This window comes from Juglans regia, chromosome 8 (assembly GCF_001411555.2).
Source record: "Juglans regia cultivar Chandler chromosome 8, Walnut 2.0, whole genome shotgun sequence".
Classification (NCBI taxonomy): Eukaryota; Viridiplantae; Streptophyta; class Magnoliopsida; order Fagales; family Juglandaceae; genus Juglans; species Juglans regia.
This window is the reverse complement of record NC_049908.1, coordinates 28,421,489-28,449,458: the sequence shown is the minus strand read 5'-3', so window position 1 is coordinate 28,449,458 and position 27,970 is coordinate 28,421,489. Positions and strand designations below refer to the sequence as shown.

At 34.4% G+C, this 27,970-nt stretch overlaps 2 protein-coding genes, 1 non-coding gene and 1 pseudogene across 4 annotated transcripts; 2 read left to right on the top strand and 2 right to left on the bottom strand.

The window, feature by feature from the left end:
* Positions 1-183: 183 nt before the first annotated feature.
* Positions 184-7,779, bottom strand: LOC109020845 (annotated as a pseudogene).
* A 5,183-nt stretch (positions 7,780-12,962) lies between these two features.
* Positions 12,963-17,150, top strand: LOC109011309 (syntaxin-41-like). Its single transcript, XM_018992457.2, has 8 exons — positions 12,963-13,334; positions 14,388-14,664; positions 15,536-15,625; positions 15,897-15,974; positions 16,180-16,257; positions 16,355-16,420; positions 16,510-16,590; positions 16,695-17,150. The coding sequence occupies exons 1-8, from the start codon at positions 13,135-13,137 to the stop codon at positions 16,800-16,802; spliced, it is 978 nt and encodes a 325-aa protein (XP_018848002.2). The 5' UTR covers positions 12,963-13,134; the 3' UTR covers positions 16,803-17,150.
* Positions 17,151-18,444: 1,294 nt separating this feature from the next.
* TRNAT-AGU lies at positions 18,445-18,518 on the top strand. Its single transcript has one exon. It is a non-coding gene; the product is annotated as a tRNA-Thr (tRNA).
* Positions 18,519-21,364: 2,846 nt separating this feature from the next.
* On the bottom strand, positions 21,365-22,903 carry LOC109011314 (GATA transcription factor 15-like). 2 transcript variants are annotated; one of them, XM_035693627.1, is made up of 3 exons: positions 22,570-22,903; positions 22,375-22,482; positions 21,365-22,040 (listed from the first exon to the last, which is right to left on the bottom strand). In XM_035693627.1, exons 2-3 carry the CDS (start codon positions 22,462-22,464, stop codon positions 21,696-21,698), a joined length of 435 nt encoding a protein of 144 aa, XP_035549520.1. In that variant the 5' UTR covers positions 22,465-22,482; positions 22,570-22,903; the 3' UTR covers positions 21,365-21,695. The 2 variants fall into 2 exon arrangements, with proteins under 2 accessions (XP_035549520.1, XP_018848009.1); XM_018992464.2 differs by having other exon boundaries at positions 22,644-22,902.
* Between the last annotated feature and the right edge of the window lie 5,067 nt (positions 22,904-27,970).

Sequence of the window (27,970 nt, the reverse complement as noted above, 5' to 3'; positions counted from 1 at the left end):
TTACATTAATAGTCGAATATCGAGATGATCAAGAATTGCCAATTTGCCGGAAAGAAGCTTCAATTTGCTTTATGCATGCATGCATGCGTGTTTTCATACGCTATATTAATACTCTGTTGGTTTTTCTGTATGATCATCATCATGTTCTTCGGTATTACTTTCTTCATCATTTTCTCCAACCTCCTAATGTTCCAATGTGTTGCCATGATCATCTATGGGGGAGGCTTTAGAGCTAATTATCGGGAGCTGGCTGCTTTCGGTTTTAATATCTGTATTCATGTTCTTGGTATTATTGTCCAGTACTACTACTGGATACGTGACAACGATCTCTCTCAACTCAGAGTCTGGAGAGCAATTTGAGGGTGCTACTTGAGTGATGTTGTTCTTCTTCATCTCCTTCCCTTTACCCCACAGCACTGCGTATAACCCGCACACTATCAACACGGCTCCTAGTATGCTGTATGCAGTGTCATTAAACAAGTAGGCAAAATTCATGATCAGATACAGATCAAAATGTTCAATGCAATATTATTGACGTGAAAACTAAAAGCAGTGTAGAAGCGCCCTAGTTTCGCATCGTCTAACATATATAATATATATACCTTCCGAGGTGTAGCTTTTCGTCCAGTAATAAAGATCCCATAATGGCAACTGAAACGAGCATCAGAGGGTTGAAGATGGAGACGTATAAAGGGCCTCTCATGCGCACGCACCATGCAATTAAAGTGATCCCAACTCCAGAACCCACGATTCCCTGCAACATGAACACATCATATATATTTACGATGAGTAAATTTCATACAGCTAGCTAGCGATCCTTGTTAATGTTTTGGCATTGAAAAGGGTACGTAGAAATCAAGCTGTAAAATCCACGAAAACTTACTGAGTAAGACACTGTGAGTAGCCTGACATTCCAGCCCAACTTCCATTGACTCCAATCCCCACGATCCATGCATAGGGCAAAAACAGCAGATTGGATTGCTCCCATCATACACGTCAGAGCAGCGCTTGAGTAGTGGCATGGATATCTCTCACTCATCTTTGCCTGTTTCATGGCTATAATTAGTTAGTAATTATACAGATCACTATATATGAGGGGAGCAAAACAACGTAGGAAACAGTACAACTTGGGCTAGATTTCTCCAACAATACATATGTGTGTGTGAGTGTGGAATAATCTAGCTCTCACCTGAATTATTAACCAAGAGGCAAATGAGAAACAACTTCCTAGAGCCAATGTAGCACCCAGAAGTAGATTAATTTCCGAGTGTCCGGCCGCTCTGGTTTTGGCCGTGATTATGCAGAAGGTTAATGTTAGTAGACCAGATGTTGATTTCTGCACCTCTATAGAAAGTGAGGAGCATTGCCCCACCTATTCCCATTACTGTTCCCAATACTTTAGCCTTCCCTGCAATTGTCCCGAGACCCAACCTCTCCAACCTGTTCAAAAAACTAATTAGGACCACTAGGTCTAATTAATGATCACAAGATTCTCTTTTGTTACGTGTAGTTGTGAAGTGTATAACTATTATGTAATCGTTTTGAAAAAGAAGAATTTATTATTAAAAAAATAATTTTTTTTCACGTGAATTCCGTATATATTTATTTTTTTTAAAATAATTATGTGACGCTTACGCATTTACGACAATAACTATCATTTCTCTTTTCAAAGATGTGGAAGTGATCAGAGAGGGATTAAGTACCCAAAGGAGACGGCCAGGATGAAGGTAATAGCAGGAACTAGATTAGTCATGGCTGAAGCAAATGTTGCTGATGTCAAGGCTAAGCTCTCAATATACAAATTGTGATATAATGATCCCCTGCAATTAATATTAATATTTAGGTTGTCATTAATTATAGAATCAATATATAAGCTTACATATTGCTGCAAATTAATTAGAGAACGAATATATACTGCAAAATGCATGCAACTTACCCGAATAGCCCGCAAAGAAATGACTGAAAGAGCACCATCCGAGTCAGCTTTGGCCTGCTTTTCCTGCCAAAAAGCCTTTATGTTAGTGTACATATATATTTAGAACAACCCAGCTTGAATACTCCGATTTTCTACTCTCTTTTTTCGTCTTATATATACTTGTCTGGTAGAATAACAACTTCAGGAGGGGTTTCTCTTGAAATATTCCAAATACCTTTCTAAAACGAGAGCGAGAGGAGCAACAAAAGCAGTAGCGAAAATGTGGCGATAGGCAACAAGAACCCTCAAGTTCATCCCATCATTTGCAGCCAGTTTGTACAACACATTGACCCCAGCAAGGGTAAGCTGAACCACCACCATTAACATGGCCGGCTTCAGCCCATTCAAGGTGTTACAGACTCGTTCCATTACTACTCCCATATCGCAGCTTATCGCTCTAGATCTGCTTCCAAACAAATTACCTCTAGCTGCAGAAGATCAAGAATCTTTGTTCCCTAGCTTTCTTGCCTTGTTTATTTGGATCAGTTGAGAAACCAAAACAGGCAAGACGACGCACGACAGACAAATAAGTGAAAGAAATTTTCGGTAGAGATCAGAGATCTTGGGTTGTGCTGTCTGAGTAGAGAGAGATAGAGGGAGAGAGGAAGAGAGGGCTGAAGATGGTTGAGAGCTTTGATGAGGAGTGGAGTGTAGGCAGTGGAGTTTTATTATAAAGTGAAACAGTGCAGACTACGTTGCTATTTCCCAGCATCATCACGTACGTATTGTCCAAATTAATTAAGCAGTCTTTGCACTTTTCAACTGAGTTGTGGGGACTGCGACGAGAGAGATCAGAGGCTTCATGGGTCCTTCTCCTTCTCATGAGACGTCCACGATTTACATGATTATTGAATTATACAGTGGTTTAAGTCGGACTTGGCTGACCAGCTTTTTGTTTGGTTTTTTCTTTTCTAAGCTGCATGCAGTAGTCGCGCGTATTCATTGTGCCTAGCTTATCATGTACGGCGGCTATGGATCGATAAGATAATATTCCTAATTAGTTAGTGGGCAAGAGCTAGTTATGATATTTATTGAATATTTAATTGTATTTTATAAATTTATACAAATTATTATAAATATTTTAAAATTTATTTAATTGTATGTTTAACAATATTGTTGAACTCACTTTGCATGCTCATTATATATATATATATATATGAGAAAAATGAATATTTGTGACGAATTATTTTTTACGAAAATAATTATTTATGATAAAAATAGACTCATTTTAATATAAAATAATTATTTTTATAAGAAATAATTGATCATAAATAAACAACTTTATTATAATGATATATTTGAAACTTCCACTTTGCATTTTTTTTTTTTTTAACGACGAGAATTGTTGCTACCACTACTTGTTATATTATTCAAGTAAATTAATCTTTATTTGATGTGAGAGAAAAATATACATATAAAATAATTTTTTTATGACAAATTTAGAGGTATACTGAAATACCTTTTATGGCGGCCGGAGGCTGTTGCTAGTTGCTGGATGGGTGGGGCTGAAGTAAAGCAGCCTTATTTGGCACTATTATTGTATTATTGCTACCCCATAATGGAGTGCGTGGACCCACCTACAGTACTCCTCTCTCTGTGTTGAATTTTCCTTCTCCACTTTCTCTCGCTTTCATTCACTAATTTCTCTCTCTGCCATTATCCAACGTACCTCTGTTTTTCTTCCTTAATTAGAGTCGTGAAAAATGATATTTACAATCGTGAATATATAAATATTATGTAATTATTTTAAAAAAATAAATAAATATAAAATTCACGTAAAACAAATTAATTTTTTATGAGTCGACCTTACTTTTTGTCAAAATGACTACACAGTATTTACATATTCTATAACTTTATATAACATTACTCTTATTCAAATGAGTAATCTTACTGGCAGTCATGGATAAGTGTCAATCGTTTTATTTTTTAAAAAAGTAGAATATATTATTAAAAATTAATTTTTTTATATAGATCTCATATCATAAGTAGGTCAGAGTTCCAACGAGCTCTCTACCAGTGGTGTGATTAATATAGAGTCGCCAAAACTTCTATTCTCAATCCGAATTGGTCCCATGCTCCGATAAGCAACGAGGATCCGAGTAATTCAAGGTCTCTATCTTGGTTCTGTTAGTATAGAGAGAAAAGTTTTCAATCTTGTAGTGAAAATGGGAAAAAAATTTAAATCTTAGTCAATTAAGACTGATGCGATAGCGGATTGATTGTAATTGAATATTGAAGTGATCTCAAATGATTTAAATTGATACGTGAATAATAATATTTTATAAATTTTATTTATAAGATATGTATGAATATATAAAATAAATTGAGATATCTTTTTTACGTTGCTGTTGGGAGTTGCATTAAGGTTAAGTTTAGTACGTCGACGTCCTGGCTAATGGTCCGGATCTGCAATAAAGGTGTACGTCGACATTATAAAAACACTAGCGCTTGCTGCTGCAGATTAATACCAATATGGCAAAATGGATATCATGCAACTTACACGAATATCTAGGCCACAAAATCATGTATATCCCAATAAATAGACAATTAGAGAGCTCTTTATTACTTCCTCCATTGTTTTAGATAGAGCTTCAATGCGAGCGAGCGAGCGAGCTTAATTTCGTACTATATCAATTCTTTTTTATCATCATCTTCTCATATATTTCTTTGCTATCTTTCTGTCCCTTTTTCCGACGAGACGTTGCGATCGATCGGAATGTTCGTTCTGAGGAGCTTTAATTTTCAGGGTGCTATGATCTGATCACGCATGAGACGTACTTATAACCATCTTCTTCTTCTTCATGATCATCTCTTTGTATTTACCCCACAGCACCGAGTATAATCCGCACACAATCATCAAGGCTCCTATAATGCTATCGTCATTTCAAAATTATATATATATGCAAAATTAATTACATATATATATTTATAAAATGGTAAAATACAACCAAATATATATATATATATAGAGAGAGAGAGAGAGAGAGAGAGAGAGAGATCGTAATTCCAAGGAATTGTGCAGAGATAATTTACCTTCCAAGGTGCAACTTTTCGTCCAGTAGTAAAGACCCCAGGATGGCAACCGAAACGGGCATTAGAGGGTTGAAGCTGGATACATATAAAGGGCCCCTCATGTGCAGACACCATGTCAATAAGGTCACCACAACTCCAGACCCAAAGATTCCCTGCATGCAACTCATATGATCAATAGATCATCCTTTGCTAATGCTTTCACATGCATTTATTGACAAGCTAATGGCGTGCATGACAAATTATTTTACGTACGTACGTACGTACAAATATCCATGTATGTATCAATTATATATAAGCTGTATATATACCGAGTAAGCCACTGTGAGTAGCCTGATATTCCAGCCCAACTTCCATTGGCTCCAATCCCTCTCCATGCACAGGGCAAAAACAACAGATTGGATTGCTCCCATTACACACATGAGAGCTGTGCTTGAGTAGTGGCATGGATATTTCTCCATCATTTTAGCCTACATGTTTTCTAACCATTATTAGTAACTAATTAGTCACTAATCGATCCAGATCCTCTCTAATTATCTGATCAGATCCTCTCTCTCTCTCTCTCTCTCTCTCTCTCTCTCTCTCTCTTACCATGACACACACACACACACACACACACACACACATATATATATATATATATGTATAGGTTTCATTAAAAAACAGCAATGTGCTGGGCTATATATATATAATCACCTGAACCATTAACCAAGTGGCATAAGACAGACAACTTCCTAATGCCAATATACAACCCAAAAGGCGGTTTTCAGGTTCCAGGGTTGTCGAGTGTCCGCGGCTTTGATGTAATTGGCTATTATCGTGTCGCAAAAGGTTAACATTAGTTAACCATATGTTGATTTCCGGACCTTCATAGAAAGTGAGGAGCATCGCCCCACCTATTCCAATCAATGTTCCCAGCACTTTGGCCTTCCCTGCAGTTGTCCCCAGTCCCAGCCTCTCCAACCTGTTCACAACATCATCAATATTTCCATATATATATAATATAAGAAAAGGACATCTATAGTAGGCACTCCTTCACTTTCTCTTGAAGGTTATGAAGTGGTTCTTAAACCACTTTATGAGACTTGATGGTTGGCCATTAAGGGCCAAGAAGAAGAAGAAGAAGAAAGTTACACATAGAGGGGCTATTAAATAGCTCGCTCCCCCCTTGTGAATGACATTTGACTAAAAAAAAACAAATGATCTCTCTCTTAAATGGTTATCTCGAGTCCCGGCATTTAGGTTATGAAATTTGTGAGTGTTGCTATGATATTATAATGTAACACACCCCACCATCGATATGAAGATTGTGGACAAACAATGACATTGAAGAATCCGTGAAACAACTGTACAAAATCTACGATTTACCAACGAGATAATATCATTTCCACTACGTATTCTGATCTAATATTTCTAACATATATTATATATATATTCACGTCAGCTAGAAAACTCAACTGGAAATTAATCATCAAAAACATGAACTCCTTATCTTTTGAGCTAGGTATCCAGCGTTCTTTATATATATATAGAACATCAATATCACAGAGATCTAGATTAGAGAAAGAGGGGTACCCAAAGGAGACGGCCAGGATGAAGGCAATGGCAGGAATGATGTTAGTCATGGCTGAAGCAAACGTTGCTGATGTCAAAGCCAAGCTCTCAATGTATAAATTGTGATATAATGATTGCCTACAATTAATTAATTAATTAATTAGCGTGTCGATGACATATATAAATATTAATCAGTACTTATGGCGCTGAAAAACCAATATATATATATATATATATAGCAGAAGGGATATATTGCAACTTTATAATTACCCGAATAATCCACAAAGAAATGATTGAAAGAGTACTAGCCAAGTCAGTTTTGGTCTACTTTTCCTGCCAAAACCTGTATTAATTAGTATCCCAATATATCCTTGTACATATATAAAAAAATTCATCGATCGCGAGCCCTTGTCCAAATTAATTTGAGTCTTTAAGGAAGAATTAGTCAAATAGATACACTAAAGTACTGGATCATATAACATTTATTGCTGATTTAATACTACTTGAAATATTTATACGGTAAGCAATAAATATTGTCATGAAGCTGATCACTTTATGTGTATATCTCTCTTCTACTTAAAAACTTTAAATTTAGGCAAGAGTCTATATTGTCACATGATGAAAAAAATGTGTTTACAGAGAATTTAATGTTGCTCGAAAAATATTTTGAATTAATTCACTTGATCATCATGTATGTGTACGAGGTTTATCTCTGATCTTGCTTTTGAGGTAATACAAAATTTTTAGAGAATGTTTGGAACAACTTCTAGATCGAGTTGCTTGAGATTCCCCCACCGTAAATATATTATATGATGAAATTATATACACAAAAACTTAAGAAGCTAGAACTTATACCGACGAACATGATGCGTTGATGATGGTGATGATGATGATGGCTTTTGAAAAGAAAATAGCTAGTAATAGCCAAATTGTGCATAAAATATAGATGATGATGATGGCGATGAAACTTGATTAATGTCTAGTCCTCATGCATGGCTAATTAATTCGAAGCTAGGCAAGAGATCATGTAAATTAAGGCCAAGAACATGAAACAATAATTAATAATACCTTTCAACAAGGAGAGCAATAGGGACGATAAAAGCAGCAGCGAAACTGAAGCGATAGGCAACAATAACCCTCAAGCTCATTCCGTCATAAGCAGCCAGTTTGTAAAAGACATTCACCCCTGCAACTAGAAGCTGAACCACCACCATTGACATGGCTGGCTTCACCCAGTACTCCAATACATCATGATTCCAAATAACTTCCATATATATGACAAGCTAGTACTCACAAAAGATCCCGTTTCCTAGCTAGCCTTAGTCTTTCTTGGTTTGTTTGGAATTGATGGAAACAAAATATACAAATTAATTAAGATGATGCACATGAGTAGTTTTAAGATCAGAAAGATCATTAATAGAGAAACCATTAAGTAATTAGTTATACTAAATCACTATAACTATTAACTAATACTAATATATATAATATAAGTACGTACTATACTAATAGACTAATATTAATACTATTAATCTATTATATAGTCTAATATATTATATAGCTATACTAATATATAATTATATATATTCATATATGAAATAATTTCATATTATAATTTATAAATTATTACATTAAATATTAATACTAATATATAGTGGTGGCCAGCTACGTGCTATTTCACCTACTTTCCTACTAATTGTGAGCTAGCTGGGAGCAGACAAGTTATGTCCTTAGTTATTATGACTAGGGCATGATGAAATTGATTAATGATTATTTGGGTGAACAAGTGCATACATAATATTTTTCCAGCTTTTTCAAGTGCATGCATGCGCGCTTCATATTCCACCATTTTCTTTTATAAAAGATGGTGATATTATATATATAAATTATTAGATGCTTATTCCAAACCCACTATATTCTTGTATACAGTGATTCCGCCAGAATCTCATTTTTGTATGAGGTTGTTGTTTCGTGCGGCCTACTTGCCACCGGACAAATTGGTACAGGAAATTAGGTTCTAATGGCAGCAAGCAGATCTGAGTGTGAGGTTGAAGATACAGATGCTACATATAGAACTTTTGGCTATATTCCCAGGTATGCAATTATGTATTTCAAAACTTGTGGGAATTTCAAAAGATGTTGAAGCTCTACAGGACGACAGTACGAATAACTCTATGCTGGGTGTGTTATACCATGGAATTAAAAAACCGTCTTCTTGTTTTGAATCTTGTAACTTTTTACATGTATATCGAAAGGAAAATATGATAGCTCATAAGTTCAGATTGTATTTCTCAAGTCGTATGGCATGATAATTGTCTGTAATCATGTTTTCAGTTGATTAATGAAATTATTTTTCTATAAAAAAAAAAAATCTTAAATTTTTAAAATTGATATATACCGATTCGATTCTAAAAAAATGTATAAAATTTGATCGAATTGGATCGGTTACACCATTACACTAAGTATATTTTCCTTGGTATTAGTAAAGCAGCACTGTTCTTGACTAGGAAAAATGACACTTTCATTCTAGTGTTGAGCATGAAAATCATCATCAGCCCTTCCTTCCAGAAGCAGAGCGTAACGTCTCATTATCCCGGTCCTTCGATTAATGCAGCCGAATAACGGACATTAATGGTTCCTATTTCATTATAAAAAGCAGTTGAAAGTTAATAAGTAGTGTCCACAAACAGCTAATGAACTCCAGTTTACAAACATCTAACATTAGCATGCGCACCCCAAATGCATGAAGTAATAATCCCAAACTCACCATGACTGCATACGAAGGCCATGCTTACCCTCTTCATGTTGCTGCTTCCCTGAAGCTAGGCTGTCCGAGCAAACATTTATAGATCAAACAGGCCGTCGATCGGTTGAATGCTCATGTCATGATCAGTAAGACCAGTACTGATCCTTTCCAATTGTTCAGCCTCAGCTAGCTTCAATTTGCTAGCTTTTGAAATATATGAGCACGCACCGCGTGACTCTTCTCTACTTCGCTCTAGTTGGCCGCGGCCATACTTCTGGTAATCGAGCTTTCTTCTTTTGCCGCCGTGACCAGTATCAGCTATAAACCGCACCAATGCAAGAATTTAAAAAAAGGGGGGCTAGATCAAAAGCAAGCACAGCCAGACCAATGAAACCGGTGACATGCAGAAAACATACAAGCAAATAACTTGTTTTTTTGAGTAATTCTACGTACCGTCGTAGAATGATTAAGTATCGTACAGTTACTTAAAAAAAAAGAGATCAATAATTAAAAAATAAAAATTTTTATATGAATTCTATATTTATTTATTTTTTTTAAAATAATTATATAACACTTACGACTATAACTATTATTTTTTTTGTTTTTTATGTTTGAAACTTTTTAACTTTTTAACTTTTTTTTTACGACGAGAATTGTTGCTACCGTAGCGCTACTTGTTAAATTCAAGTAAATTAATTTTTATTTAAAGCCTGAGAAAAATAGACATATAAAATTAATTAATTTATAATAATTTTAGAAGTATGCTTAAAGAGTACTATTGATATTACTCGTCTTAATTTATACCACTCATCATTTTGTTCCTAGACGTGGCATTATCATATTAAAAAAATTTAAAAATTATATATTAAAAATAAAATGGCATTGAAAAGTTAAAATCTGACTAATTTGATTGTATAAATCAAACCATCTCATTTTATATAATATTATCATTATAATTTTTTTAAATTTTTATATAAAATATAATAAATAATTTAATTTTTTAAAATTTTAAAATAAAAATTATATTATAATAATATTTTATTTAATTTTTAACAAAACATCTTATTTTCTCTTAACTGCATAACTAAATTAGACCTAAAATTATAGATTAATTCTATTCTTTTATGTTTAAATTTTTATTTCTTTTTAACAAATAATATAAATTAAGAGTATAATATTAATAATCGAAAACTTTATATGGCGGCCGGGCCGCCGGAGGCTGTTGCTTGTTGCTGGGGCTGAAGTAATTAAGCAGCCTTATTTAGCTCCCAGCTAATTCGTCAGCACAGCAACCGCACTTTCCTACACTAGTCTCTCCGATCTCTCTCTCTCTCTTCTGTTGAATTTTCCTTCTCCACGTTCTCTCGCTTTCATTCATTTTCTCTCTCTGCCATTATCCAACCGGCCGGCCTCTGTTCGTTTTTGCTTCCTCAGAGTCGTGAATTTTATTTCTGATCTGAATGAATTCTGCTCAATCCATGGCGGCGACCAAACAAATGTCAACGAGGAGAGCAATAGGGACAATAAAGTTATATGACTTTCTATTAGTCATATTTTTTTCATTAATGTAAAATAAAAATAGGTTGAAAAGTGAAAACTCCTACTCAATACTCTCTATATAAAAATTTGTGAGGGTTGACAATCCAAAAATATTCGATTCATTCGAATACTTGATCAACGATGACCAGAGGTAAGTGTTCTAGCGATTCTTTTATTATTAAATTCTCTCTCAAATCTTATAATAGTGGTACCACTTTGTTTAGTATGATTTCAATTGTTACGTGGATTGTTTATCGAAATACATGTTAGAGTCCATCTTTGTTTTCCACCCAAACATGTTTGGGAGAAATGCATGTTTAATTTATTCGTTGTTGTTTAATTAATTCAATCTGTGTTTATGCTCCTTAAGATTTGAAATGTTTCTACTTTATAAATCAAAAACTTCTATGAATTTGTTGATACTTATAAGAGTGGATTTAGGTTTTGGGTTTACGTTCAAAATTTGATCTGTTATTTTGAGTGCTCATAAATATATTTTAGGGTTTGTTTGGAAAAAGTTTTCATTCCAAAAATCTCATATAATCTCATCCAATCTCCTTCTCAAAATATCATTCAAATATAAATACTTTTAAATAAAAAATAAAAAATAATTTAACTTTTTCAAATCATCAAACAAAAATAATATTAAAAAACTTTATTCAAATAATATTTTAACTTTATAATATTTTTATTCAAATTTTTTCTCTCAAATTTTTCAAAATTCCATAAAACATTAATGAGATGCATGGATGAGATATATATTTAAATTTTACATTTGAATTATATTTGAAAATAATATAGAATGAGATAAAATAAGATTAGATGATAATTTTATATCATAATTACTCAAATTATCTTATTATCATTCATAAATATAATAATTCTAATGCATTCGCGCGAATGATTTATTGGCACGAAGGGCATGCAGACCAAATTATTTTAAGTTCGTACAATCCATGCATGCATGCATCAACAAGTACATATCCCAGCCCAACTTCCAGTGGCTCCAATCCCTCTCCAAACACACGGCAAAAACAACACTGCTCCCATTACACATATGAGAGCTGTGCTTGAGTATATATATAGTGGCATGAGAAATGATTTGTACAAGTTTTAAATAGATAAGTCATATACAAGTCTTTGTAAAAATATAGACTTCACATTAAAAAAGTTAAAAAAAATTATTATTTATTAGTGAGACTTATTATTTTACAAAAGACTTGTATAAGACTTGTCTATTTAGAACTTATATCTAGCATTACTCATCCGGATGCTCTCTAATTATCTGATCAGATCCCCTCTCTCTCTCTCTCTCTTTTCAAAATGACATCAATAACTCAATAAAAAATTTAAAAGGAAATAAAGATGGAAAAAAACTCATTTGTATTTTTTTTTATACTTTTTATCCTTTTATATATAATGTTTTGAAAATTTTCTTAACATGACTACTATTTTTCATTTTATTACAATAATATGTTCTAATAATATTATAATTTTTTCATGTTTATAAATAAAAGTATAAATGTGATAAATATAAAGAAAGATTAGGAAAAATAAATAAATGTTTACATAATCCCATATGATTATTTGGATGAACAAGTGCATAATCCACCATTTATATTATTTTAAGTGCATGCATGTATTATGTATGGAAAATGATAGGGTTACTACTATTTTACTATTCATTTACTACTCTTTTTGTATTCTATTTTTTTAATTTTTATTTTTTTTTAATGATTAAGAATTTTAAAAAAAATACTTAAAAAAATAATAAAAAAATAAATATAAATATATAGTAAATTGGTAGTAACCCTATCACTATCTTTAATTTCCCTTTTTCTCTTTTATAAAAGTTGGTAATTATATTATATAAATTAGATGCCTAATCGAAACCCACTACGTTTTGTCCTGAAAAGAATATTAAAAGGAGGATATTAATGGTGATGTAGGAAGAATTTAATAATTATGTTATTTGTATTATATTATTTTTTTAATAAATTTAATTTAATTTTATTCATTTTAAAAATGTTATGAAAAACAATTATAATTTAAAATTATTAATAAAATCGAGTTGGAATTTATACATATTTATATCATATTACTTGTAACGGTGTAACCACTAACCAACCCCTTGCCTCTTCCTTTTAAGATCACAGCTCACGTGACCACCCACCTCTCTGTTGAATTTTCCTCCTCTTCTCGCCTCTCGGTCTCCGCCATGACCAAACCTCCGTTCGTTTTCGCTTCCTCAGATTCGTGCCTTTGATTTTCGGATCTGACTTCTGCGCTCCCAATGGCTTCAAGGAACCGGACTATTATTTTCAGAAGGTACAGGGATGCGTTGAAGAGCGTCAGGGTTCCAGCGAGCTCTTCGCCGGCCTCTTCATCGACGACCTCCGCTGGCGGTCCTGTGATTGAGCTGGTCAGCACCTCTCTTATCAATCCGAATCGGTCCTATGCTCCGCTTAGCACTGAGGATCCGGGTAATTCGAGGTCTCTTTCTCTCTCTCTCTCTGTCCTCTGCTTTGTTGCTGAGAATAAATTGTGTAGTAAAGAAATAAAAGTTTTCCATTGTCGTTTCTCTTTTTCCCATTTTTTAGGAATTATAAAAAACGAAGATCCTAGTCAACTGAGACTAATAAGATAGCCCATTAGTGTAATTGAGCTGAGCTTTCACCTGAATCTGAAGTACGTGAGATGGAATTTAAATTAGTAAATTTTTTTTTTCCTTCTTTGGAGGAGTTATCAGTTTATCTGAAAGAATCTGATCTAAGTTTCAGCTGGGAAAAATTAATTTTGTAACTAGAATTTCTATGATATTATAGACTATCCTTCGAAATTTTCTGGAAGTATAAGCCTTGTTGATTTTATTTTTTTGTTGCAAAAAGTTGAAACTGAGAACAAGATTGATAATCTTGAAGCCAGTAAGATTAGTCTGCGTTTAGACAAAGATTGATAATCTTGAGTGTCACTGGCATTTTCTTGAGGGAAATAGAAAATAACGCAATTATGATTAGGGAAATAAATTGGAATGTGTTCTGAGAGTTCCAAGGTTTCAGGTCCATAAAGATGACCGTAATGTAAAAGGCACTGTATTGAGTTTTTCCATGTTTGGTTTTGGTCCAATATATTTCTGTGATGAGACATCATTGGGTAAGGTTATGGAAGGTTTTGGTAGTTTTGTAGTGGCTGTAAGTACATTAGTCTCACCTCTCAATATTGTAGCAGAAGAGGTACACTGATTCATACAGCAATTGGAGCGCGATTATGTGAAATGAAGGACCAATGATAGTTGAAGTAAGCCGTTGGATTGCTTATCTGGAGAGTGGTGCAGACCAAGGGATGTTGTGGGAGATCCAAAAGCTGTATAAAGTAGTGTGAATAGTGTTAGTAGAGCCAACTATAGGTTCCTGTTAAGCTTTTCTTTCTTGTTTTGGCCCCTTATTTTTCTCACAAGCGTTTACTGCTTTACACTTTCCTCTTTTCGAATTTGATTGTGCATCAGTTTTTGCCTGTAAAATCATGTTTTTTGTTCTTTTTCTGCAGTAAGGGTGCACTTACTGTGGGTCTACCTCCAGCTTGGGTCGATGTTTCTGAAGAAATAGCAACAAATGTCCAGCGTGCACGGACTAGAATGGCTGAGTTAGCCAAGGCTCATGCAAAGGCTTTGATGCCTTCATTTGGAGATGGTAAAGAAGATCAACGTTTGATCGAGTCTCTTTCACAAGAGATCACTGGATTGATTAAGAGATCAGAGAAGAAACTACAGAGGCTTTCGGCAGCTGGACCTTCTGAGGATTCAAATGTTAGAAAGAACGTACAGGTATGACCTGCTGGGGAATGTGTTACTTAAAACTGCTTGCACAATTATATTGATGGTCTGAATATCTTTATTTTTGTGTAAGAGGGTTTCCAATTGTCATATTTCTTATGCTGCAAATACACAGTGGGCCTTGATTGATTACAAAGCACATCAATTCATAACCTCCAGGTTTCAGTTTCAAATTAGATGGCATGTAAACAAGATGATATTAGGGAACTAGTTATAAGAAATCAATAACATCTCTCTCTCTCTCTCTCTCTCTCTCTCTCTCACACACACACACACACACGCATCCTCCCTTGGTTCAAGATCAGTTTACCTCAAAGGTTTCACATTCCTTAATATTTTGAACTTCTTTTCTTTTAATCTTGAGGATCTCTAGTACTTTGAATTCTTCCAAAGCTCTTGTTCATGCTGCAAGATTTAATTGTTAGGGCAAGCATGCATTGGTCACCCATACTGCTGTTTCCTAGAGCAGTGAATTTGCTGGGTTTTGGGCATCTGTTCTTTCTTCCTCTTCCTCCCTGGACATGGTGTGAAGAGAGGTAGAATGCCATCTTTTAAATTCTACCTGGAGTCCACCCGCTGCGGGGGGTGGAGGAAGTCTCTGCACTTCTGTGGTCAGTTGGACTCCAGTCTACAACCGCATCCTACATATGACATCTTTTAAATACTATTTGTAGTCCACCCATGTAGTGGGAAAGAAGCTAATCCCTGAAATGTGGTGGTCATTTTCTGGACTCCAGTCTAAACCAGCACGTTGCATATGGCTTGTGCAATCAGTGTAAACCTAAACATGTCAGCTTTGATCCTCCCAAATGGCCTGGCTATTCTGGTGAACTGTGCTGATATTTGCAGTTTTCTACCGCAGCGCTCTCTTGCCACAGACCTTCAGAACCTTTCAATGGAGCTTCGCAAGAAACAGTCGACTTATTTGAAGCGCCTCAGGCAGCAAAAGGAGGTCAGAACCAATTTTCCTTCTTTACTTTTCAATGGGCAGAAATGTTGAGATTATTGCAACTTTGCGATTCAAAAGTTACTCAATTCATTGCCTTATCTTTTGGAACTTGGAAGTGTGCTATGTCATATCATTCTCATGAACCAAGTAAAACCGAATGCCTTGATGCTGACACCTTTCTTTTAATCTAGAACCAGTTTTTTTTTTATTCATCCCATATAGCCTATAAGCATATATTCTAAAAATTTCCTCCATCCGTTATTATTGTGTGCAGGGTCAAGATGGTGTTGATTTAGAGATGAATCTAAATGGAAATAGATCTAAAATGGAAGACGATGATTTGGACAACATGGTATGTATTTGTTCATGGAGTTTATAATATAACTCTCTAAAGTTTGCTATGCATTGTGCCCGAACCCCCCCCCCCCCCCCCAAAAAAAAAATAAATAAATAAATAAAGGAAGTCTCTCTTCCATTCAAACATATCAAATTGTGGTAGTAGTCAGTTGAGCTTAACATGTTAGATGAACATCAATATAACATGCTTCCTCTGTTAGGTGTTTAATGAGCATCAAATGGCCAAGCTCAAAAAAAGTGAGGCTTTCACAGCAGAAAGAGAGAGAGAGATCCAACAGGTAAGTGAAAGCTCTTTGTGCACTACAATCACACTAATCTGATGCTACTTTCTTATTTAATTAAAACTCAAATGTTTTTGGGCCTATTCTAATGTAGGTTGTGGAATCCGTCAATGAGCTTGCTCAAATTATGAAGGATTTGTCGGTACTTGTGATAGATCAGGTTGGAAGATGCCTTCTATGAGTTTTATCTGTAAAAAGCTTACAACTCCGGCATATTTGAGTACTAATTGAGCTTCTCTCTTGAAACAGGGCACCATTGTTGACAGAATAGACTATAACATTCAGAATGTGGCAACTACTGTCGAGGAGGGGCTAAAGCAGCTGCAGAAGGTCCTCTCTTTCTTCCTCATCTTTCACTTTATTCTGGATTTTCTTATAAGCCTCTCTCTCTCTCTCCAAAATTTTATATTCATGATGGTGCATTGGGATTGCAGGCAGAGAGAACGCAGAAACACGGAGGGATGGTGAGGTGTGCTACAGTGCTCATAATCATGTGCTTTATCATGTTGGTTCTGCTAATCCTAAAGGAGATATTTTTGTGATCTTTGAGCACTGTTATCTCCAGATTTTGCTTTCATTCATATTCTGACCCTCCCCTGAGACTCATGACACGCTCAGACATGGTGATGCTGTATACCTGTGAGGATGTCATTTGGGTTTTGAACGGCCCCAGTATACCTGATATAGAGATTACCTATTTATTTGTTCCATTTCATTTTCCTGGTTTTTGGGGAGGGAAAAGTAGAGTAGGATGGATTGGGTTCTGTAGTGGATCTGCCCAGGAAATGTATAGAGCTGTTGTTGAAAAATTTTTGTTCCTTTGAAAAGGGTGTTGGCGAATGGACCTCTTATTGATTATTTTGAATACATGGAGAGTGGTGGTTAGGTTCCTCCTGGTGGCTGGCTCTATTGGCTGGGAGTTGAGGCTGTTCCATCTGTGTCTATTGATTTTTTCTAATGCAATAAAGTGGAATACATCAATTTATAGTTTGAAATTATTTCTGTGCAGCCTCCATATATGAACCATTCCAAATAAGTGAAATTTGCTGTGACTTCGAAGTTTCTCAACTTATCAATTTCATATTCGGTGAATTTGCCACAATGGGCCATGGCATCATTCTCTGCCAGTTGCTACCTTCCTTGCTACTATATATTGGAGTGGAGATCATTCCTTCCCTCCGGAGTGTCGGTGAAGGACTCTCGCCTCACCCAGTCGTTTGAGTTTGGCATGCTGTTCTAGGATTCTCTAGGCCTCGTTTGTTTTTACAATCCATCACAAACTCATTTCATCTTATTTTTAATCATTATAACTTTTCAAATTCTTATACAAAATAAAATAAATAATTTAATTTTTTCAAATCTCAAAACAAAAATAATATTAAAAATATATATTCTAACAATATTTTATTCAACTTTTAACTTTTATTTCAACTCATCTCATCTGTAAAAATAAACGTGGCTTAAGAGAAAATTGACTAGAAAAAAAATATCCTTCCAATAATTCACAAATTTTTTACAACTCTTCTTGAATTAAAGGGTGACTTTTTAACCAAAATCATATCGAAGAGAGGAGGGAAAAAAAAAAAAAAAAAGAAGAGGAAACCAAGTTCATGGCTTGAAGTATTCGCAGTGTATTAGGGCATTAGCATTAGTCTATGTATATGCATATGCAAAGTCATATGTGCATAATATGACCCTAAAATCCTCCACATTAGCTTATGTATATTCAAATATTTAGCTACCTATGAACAGTACTTATCTAAATTTAGATAATTACTATTCATTCTACAAATCATAATTTAATCATTGTTCCTCTCCTCCCACTCTCTCACAATCCTTTCATTTTCTCTCTCCTTCAATAACACAACAAACTTTCACTTGCACATTCATTTAATTATTATAATATATTACATTTTTTTTCATTTTATTATATTTTTAATATAATATATAAAAAATTATATTTTTTATTATTGTATTTATATTATTAATGTCAAATGTATGTAGTGGATGTTAATTGTAAAATATATATAAAAAAATTGATTTTAGCAAAAAATTAATAATAATAAAATAATAAGCCGGGAATTTTGCTTGAATGTCAAATGGGATATGCAAAAGAGGTGATTCTCCATATGCATAGACCAATGCTAATGGTCTTAGAATATTTTCCCAGTTTCAGAGCAGCTTGCTTTCGTAGCTCAGTTGGTTAGAGCACCCGTTTAGTAAGCGGGAGGTCTTGAGTTCGACTCTCAACGAAAGCATTTTTCTTACCATCGTGTTATTTTCTTTTTCTCTCAACCAACAATATTTGATCCTCTACTAGCAGAAATCTTTGCAGCTCTCCAAGCATCAACCTTTTGTTAGTGAGCTTCGACTGAGGAAAATAATTCTAGAGGGAGATTCAAAGAAAGTTGTAATGGCTGTTCAAGGTCATATGGAAGATTTGAATTGTTTTGGGATGCTAGTAACAGACATCAGGATCAAGCTACAATGTCATGAACACTGGTCAATCAGACACATTCCAAGAGAAGCCAATTTTATTGCACACGCATTAGGCAAGAGGAAACTCCTCACTGTATTCAGTCTCTGTTATAGAGCTTTTGATCAATGGAGAATTACATAGTATTAGACGTTCCTGTGTTCTTTGAAATTCCTTCAACACAAAGCCAAATCGCTTCATGTCAATGCAAAACTAGGAAGGGAAAGAAAGGGCCTGGAATGAGAGAAACATCATATCAGGCCAAATTCATCCTCTTCTTGGCGTCAGTGACATCATATCTCTGAGAGAGAGAGAGAGAGAGAGAGGCATTTTTACGTCAAAAGTCAACCTCTGAAGTATCAAAGACAACAACTTCACATCTACCATGGCTCTATTATCTGATCCAGCCAATGGAATTTTATAGGTGTGCAAGACATAAAGGGAAAAAAAAGAGCAATATGTCAATAATTCGTCTGAATCTATGTTAGTTGAGTCAAGAAGTGAACAACAAAAAGAGATGTAATTCCAACTAAAGCCAAAAAGTCTCGAGTTGCCTTGAGAATTGTTGCCTTGAGGTTTGGTGGAGCTTTCCTATCATTCGCTCTCCAAATCATTTTGTAAACAAACAAGTAAAAGTGTCTAGTCACATCAAATGAGAAATGGGAAGATAACTTCTTGAAAAAGAGCAGAATTTACTATACATCGTTACTATTTACTCTCACATTTCACACTTATAACTTTTTATAAAATGTGTGAGTATTTTTCATAGAGTATAGAGGTATTTTTCCTAAGGTATGAGGTGGTGAATAGTGACTGATGAAAAGAATTTTTCTAAGATAAATTCACCCATTAGTGTAACTTGTGTTATATTAAATTTTATTTGCGATAAAAAGAACCAACAATCTAAGAGTATTGGCATTGGATTAGTCAAAAACTTTTTCATCTTCAAATTTAACAAATATCATTCATATTTGATCCATATTGAATTAGATAAATTATTTTCATCCAAAATATAACCTATAGTAAATTTATTATTTTTTTCAAATATGAAAAGAACTATAGCAAGTCTAAAAGTATTTTTTGAGATTATTATATTATAGAATGAAATTTTTATTTACATATGAGATTTTATCATCTATATATATATATGAGATTATTATATTATATATTGTTGGATTGTGAAAATGAATATGAATATGATTGTTGGAGATTATTGAAGATTATGAAAATAAAATAAACAAGTAATTAAAAATTAATTTTAAAAAAATATAAAATAAAAAATAATAATATTTTATTATTATAGAGAGTGTGATGATTAATCCAATGTAAATTTTAAGTTTTGAATGATTAGTTAAAAGTGAAAAAGTGATATAGTAGGCAAAATTTAAATAGTAGGATGGTCAATCCAATGCTAATGCTCTAAGTGTTAAGGGTGGGCACCAGGGTCCTGCCTGACCATGCTCAGCCCATGTTGTGGCGGGGTCCCTCGCCCCACATGGAGAGGGCCTAGCGAGGGCAGGGGCGGGATGACCGCAATAGGGCCCCGCCCCTCGCCCCCGCTCCACATATATAATTTTTTTATTTATATATATAAATAAATATATTGTATATAAATATATACAATTTATTAAATACTTAAAATTGTATTCAAGTCATTGGTTGGCCTAGGAGGTCAAGACAATCCAAAATCTAACTCTAATGAGTTTAAGTTCTTTTTATATTTATAAATTTTAATTTATTATTTTAAGTATATTATAATTTGGGTCTAAAAAGATAATTTTAAACTAAATTTTTTTTTTAAACACAATGTGTTAGGTGGGGGGTGGGGCGGATGGGGTTTTTTCCCCCCGCCTCCCAATACCTCCCACCCCGGACCATGCAGTTATCACTCCTACTAAGTGTTACATTAAATTATTTGCGATTAAAAGGCATCGTACGAATTGACTATTTGGGGCTTCCTTCGTTTCGTTTTTAATTGTTTATAGGTTTGTTTATATATGTTTATGGTTTTTTATTGGTTTGTTGGTTTTGGTTTTATCTGTTTAGATTTTATTGCATTCCTTTTTATCGGCCTGTTTAGTTTCATTGGTTTTATTCTTATAGGCTTGTTTAGATCGGCATTTATTTGTTTTTTTGGTTGGTTTCTTGCTGGTTGGTTTGTATTTGGGAAGTTTTTAGTTCTTATTTGTAAACTCCCACACATTTGGTTTGTAACAACGGTATTCCTCCGCGATAAATTAGAGCATTTTAATAAACTTGAGACAGGACCACTAGACATGTGGCTACCGGCTCTTCGCTGAAAAAAACAAAAATGTGTTACATTAACTCATATTTATGCTAAAATGAACAAATGAACTTTATAATCTAAATTCCGCCCATATTAAATCACCTCAATTAATAAATTTAACTTTACAGATAAAGCACTTCTCATTACTAAAAAGCATTTGGCAAATGAAGAGAGTTGTTGTGAATAGCCATTTATTTTGGATTGAAGTGGGTTCCTGATTAGTTCGATTCAAGGGAGATTGGGTTTCCTAAATGGTTGGTTCCAAACATCTTTGATCCAGGAAATGACGCTCCCCTCCGGTTTTGCATACCAAGTCTTTACATACAGGCATGAACGGCACATACGAAACAGAAAGAAAATATATCATTACTCGTGAGTCTATGTACATCATATAGTAACAAAAGCAGGAATGTCATTCCATCAACCATCACCCTGTATTTTCCCTGACTATCCCTTTCACTCTTCTTTTTCATATATAGTGTAAATATATATATATATATATATATATTAAAAGCCCAAATAGGATGAACAAGGGGCCTCTCTTTCCTTTCATGAATATTGAAAGAAAACCAAGGAAAAAGTAAAAGCTAAAACGATACCAAAAGGTATTATATGTGTTGGTTGGTTAGGGGTCTTTTTTCTTTTTATGTTATTCCCTTTCCTCTTGTTCCGTTAAGCAAAAACAGAGCCACTGGATAGGGCCATCAAAGACACAGCTGCTTGTTCCTCCTCCTTCAGCTTCCTCCTCCTCTGCCACCTCTGTTTCTTCATCACTGATGGTGACCTTTGCAACAACCAATCCTTACCCAATGCCATTAACTTCGTTTTCAAGGACATGCTCAGGTCTCTGCCTCCATTACCAACAGTTATAGCAGACGTCGCGGTTGTGGCGGTGGCGGTGGCAGCACAAGTACCATGACCATGTGTCCTGTCTCTTTTCCTGTATGATCCGACGCTCAAACCCACCATAGCAATCCTCCTTTTCCTGTATCTGATCCCACAGGCGTTACACAATGACTGAAAAAAAAAAATACACACTTTTCAGTCAAATGGGTAGTGGTAATTCGAAAAACAAAAGTATCCAATTCATCCCCAAAAAAAAAAAAAACTGTAACAAAGAAAAGCAACCAACCCAAAAATTATGGTCACATAACTTGATCAACAAGAGGATGGGGAGCTAGGGATTTGATTAAAAAAGAAGTATAAACATAAATAATGAGAAACCCAGCTACTCAAAATCACAAATCCAGGTGAAGAAATCAATCGTCAAAAGAACTGAAAAACCTACACGTAAAAAAATAATAAAAAAATGAAACAAAAAACCAGGAAAATGAAATGAGGAGAAAACCACCTTGGGCCCAGCAGGCCCACCTCTCCACAATGGGGTCTTTGTAGTCTTGCAATCGAGACAGCACTTCTTGTTCTCCCTCATCATATCCATATCCTCAGATAATGATTCCTGAATCATAACCAATCATGTGTCTCTTATATTCATACGAAATTTTCAAAAGAAATTACATCAAAAATGAAAGACGAGGAGCGAAACATTGAAGTTCTAATCTGTCTCTTTTTTTCTCCTAATGGAAGCATTGAAGGTAAAATATCTCTCTACAGCTCCACCTTTTCCATCCGATCCATCACACCCATGAACCCCACTGTCGAAGATCTCCCAGAGAGAGAGAGAGTGAAATCAGAGAAACCAGGACAGGAGATAGAAGAGAAAGAGGAGCGACCAAAGAGCAAAAACGGAGAAGGAGAGAGGGAGAAATAGAATGCCTACACTAAATAGGAACTGACATGCAAAATCACAGACCTAGTGTGAGAAAGAGAGAGAAATAGAAATGGAGAGAGACCGACAGAGAGTGCTCAGCGTGGATATGCAGTATGCACAAGACCCTAAGCCTCTAGGGTTTTTCTTTTTTCAGAATGACGGAAATACCCTAACCGCCAAATATTGGTGATCGGCGGGGGGCCACGTGTCAGCATGCACGGGCGGGTGTTGTTTTCGTACTTGCCGGCGCATTGGAATTATGTCATCCTCGTCCTCCATTATACATAATAATGACCAAACAGGCAAACACATTATTATTACTTTGAATAAAGAGTGAGGATTAATTACGAGACGCTTTTTCATTTTCTCGTTAATATCGTTTCTTTAAATTATTTAATGACATTATCTTCTATTGAATAATAATATAGAGTTAATGACAATTATAGGTGTGCAGTTATCGTATAATTATTTTAAAAATAAATAAATAAATATAAAATTTATATAAAAAAATTAATTTTTTAATAATAAATTTTATTTTTGTTTAAAATATATTTATATATTTTATAATTATATATAATATTACTCTTTTAACTATATATATTCAAAGTAATTAATTATTAAAAACTTAAGGATGTTGTTAAGTTTTTGTGAATGGGTATCGAGATTTTGAGTAAGTCATTTTGGGATATCGAAGTTATTATATTCTCAAATCAACTTGACATCGTCTAGTTTATATTATACACATTATTTAAATAATAAGACTTGATTTGTAGGATTAAAATTTTTAATTTTAATTTTAAAATAAAATTATGATATGTAAATATTTTATGAAATGCGCTCTACACACCAGCTTGTGAATAGAATTTTTCTTTTTCTTCTTGATGATCTTAATATTTTCTATTGACTTCAATTCTTTACCCCTACCAAACATGAGGAAAGGTGAAAATATTTTAAGAGAAAATGCTTTTAGAAAGGGGTGTGAATGAGGCTTAGTGGGATCTATGTATTCTCGTGGTTCTTTTGGGTAGGATCCAAAACTTTTAGGATCCAACATAAAAGAGAGAGAGAGACAATATCATGACCTTAACTTTTATCAATTTTTGAGAGAATAATTATTTTTATCAGTTACTATTTATTATTTTACAGTTTATATTCTATAAAAAACACTCCATATTTTATAAAAAAAACTATCAGATATGATATGTGTAGAAAATAATGATTTATATATAGAAAACCCATAACAATATTTTTGTATTTGTGTTGGTGAGCAGACAAAAGAGCACCTCCAACCCTTTGGAGTCTAGGAAAGCTTCATCTCCACCATCCATCATTTTTTAATCAAAAAATCTACTCAACCTCCTATTATTCATACAACCTCTACACTCCACATTATTTTTAATTTTTATTATTTTTTTCTTTTATTAAATATTTATTATATAAATAATGAATAAAAAATTTAAAATAATTTGAAAAGAATAAACTCAAAAAAAATTTAAAAAAAATATTAAAAATTTAAAAAATTTAAAAAAATGTGGAGTGTGGTGGAGGTTGTATAGCAAAACTCTTTTTTAATTTTTCTTACCATCTTTTACAGAACACTACAATATGGCTTTGCAAAAGGCCCTGAAAATGAGGTTCTGCAATACTCTCTCTCTCTCTCTCTCTAAATGTTAAATGTATACGTGTTGCTATATTACTGAGTTGCTAAACAGGATAATAGTACTACTGATCGTGCTTACATGCTGGCTAGAAGGCACCCTAACACCATTCTTTCTATATATATATATTTTTTTTTTTATAAAAAATTATTCTCATTAGTTATTATTCACATCTCATATTTTATAAAAAATACTCATATTTAAAATAAAAAAATTATAAATATAAAGTGTGAAAGTGAATTGATACAAAGTAAACCCTTTTTTTTATATATAGATTGAGGGAGGGGTTGACCCATGATTTTCATTTTGGAGATACTAGTGTTGTGTCATTAGGTCATAGACAGTTAGTAATGAGATGAGATTCTAAACTTTTTGTAAGTTTCTTCTTGAATTTGAGGGTTTCAAAGTAAGAGAAAAAGCTATAAATATTATAGGATTAATTTAGTGTATGTTTATCTCCCACTTGAGATCCTCTGAAAAGTTTTTATTTTAATAAAACAACCAACCCTCAGCTGTATGTTTCATCCTAAATAAAATGGATTAAATCTTATTATAATTTTCTAATTAGATACGTTTAAAGAATGGGAAATGCTATATCTCCCGCTTGGAGCTCCCGCTGGAGATTAGTGTATTTTTTATATAGATTTTTTTAATAATTTTAAATATTTTTAAAAAATAAAAAAAATCAAAATATTATTAAAAAATACTTTCTTAATCACGAAGTAAAATAAAAAATCATAAGAAAATATTTTTTATTTTACTTCGTGATTAAGAAAGTATATTTTAATGAATTTTTTTTTACTTTCTAATTAAGGAAGTATTTTTAATGATGTTCTAAATTTATTTTATTTTTTTAAAAATATTTTTTATAATTTTTTATTTTACTTCATGATTAAGAAAGTATTTTTTAATATATATTTTTTTTACTTTCTGATTAAGAAAATATTTTCTGAATGATGTTTTAAATTTATTTTATTTTTTAAAAATATTTTAAAATAATAAAAAAATTTATATAAAAAATTACTTAAATAAAATATATGTAAAATAACATTACATCCCCAGCGGGAGCCCCCAGCTGGGGCTGTGGCATCACCCTTAAAGAATTAGTTAAAAAATTTTAAAAAAAAAAAAAAGAAAAGAAAAGGATGATCCGCTTAAAAGTTAAAACTGATCATCACCGCACAGAGAGAGGGATACAAAAAGACCCTGAAAAACAGATACTGGTCTGGCTGGCTTAAAGTTTTTTGATTCATGATGCAAATAGGGAATTATATAGGTTTGATGTGGTTCCGTTTAAGTTCCCCATGCTGCCTGCGCAGTGCGCACCCACAAAAAGCAGAGCCTGCAAATCTCTCCTCCCACACGATAACTAGACCCTACACATGAGTGTGTACGACGTGTGGGCAAAAAGCTGATCCTCTCCTCGACCTCGGTGACACGAAATCATGCTAACAATTATTTGTTTTTTTTTCTCCCTCCTGCAATCTCACTCGAGAATCCATATTTTAATCAATTTTACTAGTGTGTTGGTTTTGTAATAAGGGAATTTTATTTATTATCTTTACATTATACATTATACGTTACAAATAATTTTTTAATTTTTTTTTCTTACTAAATATATGATATATAAATAATGAGTAGAAGAACTCAATTAATTTAAAAAAATAAAAATAAATAAATAAAAATAAATATACTATCTCTTTTCACTATGCTCACTGTGTAAGGAAAAAGGGAGAGCAGTTGGAGCGAGAGCTGAAGAGGGTGCAACTTGCCTTGAAAGATGAGCACAGGAAGAATAAGAAACTTGATTGCCGCTGAATGAGGTTCAAGAGGAAGGAGATGGAAGCAAGGGAGGACGACCAGCGAAGGAGCGACTTATTGTAAGCCTTCAAGAAGACCTATCTTGAGTGCTGGAGGCTGCCTCCCACATGGACAGGCAGCTGAAGTTGGTTCCAGGCATTCGTGATCAAGCATGGGGGCATCGGTGTGCTGAGGCCTGTAGGTCGATGCTGGACAACCACTTAAGGAGTCCGCAACTGAGTTCGAGAACTTTTACGAACTATTTGCAGGGCCTCGACCTTGCCAATATTCTTGTTAACGAGGCGACTTTTGTGTTTAGTCGTGACTTGGGAAGGAAAGAGATCCCTATTGCTTTTCCAATTCCGATCATGCCCGAGCCTACTGCGCCAGAGTCGGGTGATCCTGTTCCTGACGTTCCTGAAATTGGTACTCCCGACGCCGAGACCTAACGTCGCCATGCCCTAGCTCCTTGGTGTTGTTGCGGCTCTTTGCTCTTCCTTTTCTTTTCTTTTTTGCCGAATGCATATACCTATATGTTGTCTCCCTACGACTTGTATATAACTTTGATCAATGAAAGTATTTTGCATTTTTGTCGTGCCGAGCTGCTTCTCTCTATTATGTTTTCCTTTCATGCATTTCCTTTTCTTTTTTCCTTTTTTTTTTGTTTGTGGCAGGTCTGGGGGAATTTGGCGCAGGAAATCGCATGATTCCTATCTACCCTACTAGCCGTCCATTCATCCGTTTGCGCTGTGTTCATCCGCCCTCACTGGGTAATTGTCCTCTCGGGACCTACCCGCCATTTTACTTGATGAGATTTTGCTTTGCTTTTCAACTTTCTATCGTGCTCAACTGATTTTAGTTGTATGTTGTCATCATGAGCCGCCTTACGTTGTGTCTTACTCTTTGTAACTCTACAGCTTTATGTTGTAACTTGTGATTATTAATGATATCGCCTTATATTTTGCAGTGTTCGACTATGTATCTTTGTGCATTTTTCCTTCTTTCTTTGGTGGCTAGCTTGGGGGTGTTTGGCCGCAAGGACCCACCACACAGGGTCTGACGATCCACCCCGCTAGTGTTCGGGCTACACCTAACGACCCTACTGGCCAATGGCTTTCTTGTTCGTGCTGCTTTCGTTCGCCCTTGTAGTGTAGTCGTTCTCCGGAGGCCTTAGCGACTTTGTTTGACGCGACCAACATTTATCTGCCTTCTCCTTGTGCTAATTTCCTCTTTTCGATGTCCATCTTTTGGTTGGGCTTTACCCCGCCCAATTCTTTTATCCTTTCACTTTGCATCATCGGCTTTACTTGTGCATGTAGTCATCTCCGTGCCTTTCCCGCGTAGTTGGATGAATAGGCTGTGCTGCTCTTGGCCTCGATAATGATGGAGGTCTATTCTTCGGGTAGCCGTGAAGCTGATCCCGATCTCTGTCGGGGGGAGACAAGGCGGCATTGGGCTCAACTTGCTTCCTTGGTCCGCAAGGAGGTAAGCAGTCCAGTCAATTAGGAATTGTACCCATCTTTCTCCATTGGCACTTTGTATTTTATCCCTAGTTGGAAAATAAGGATGTTATCATTATTTTGCTTCTTAAGGGCAGGAGTTAATTTTGCAAACCTGGGCCTCCCGGCCTATATTGTATTGTGCTTTTAACTTTCTGCTACGTCGCCGATGTTCATGCTGCTAAAGTCCTTGCTTTTTGCCGCAGCATTCATATAGTC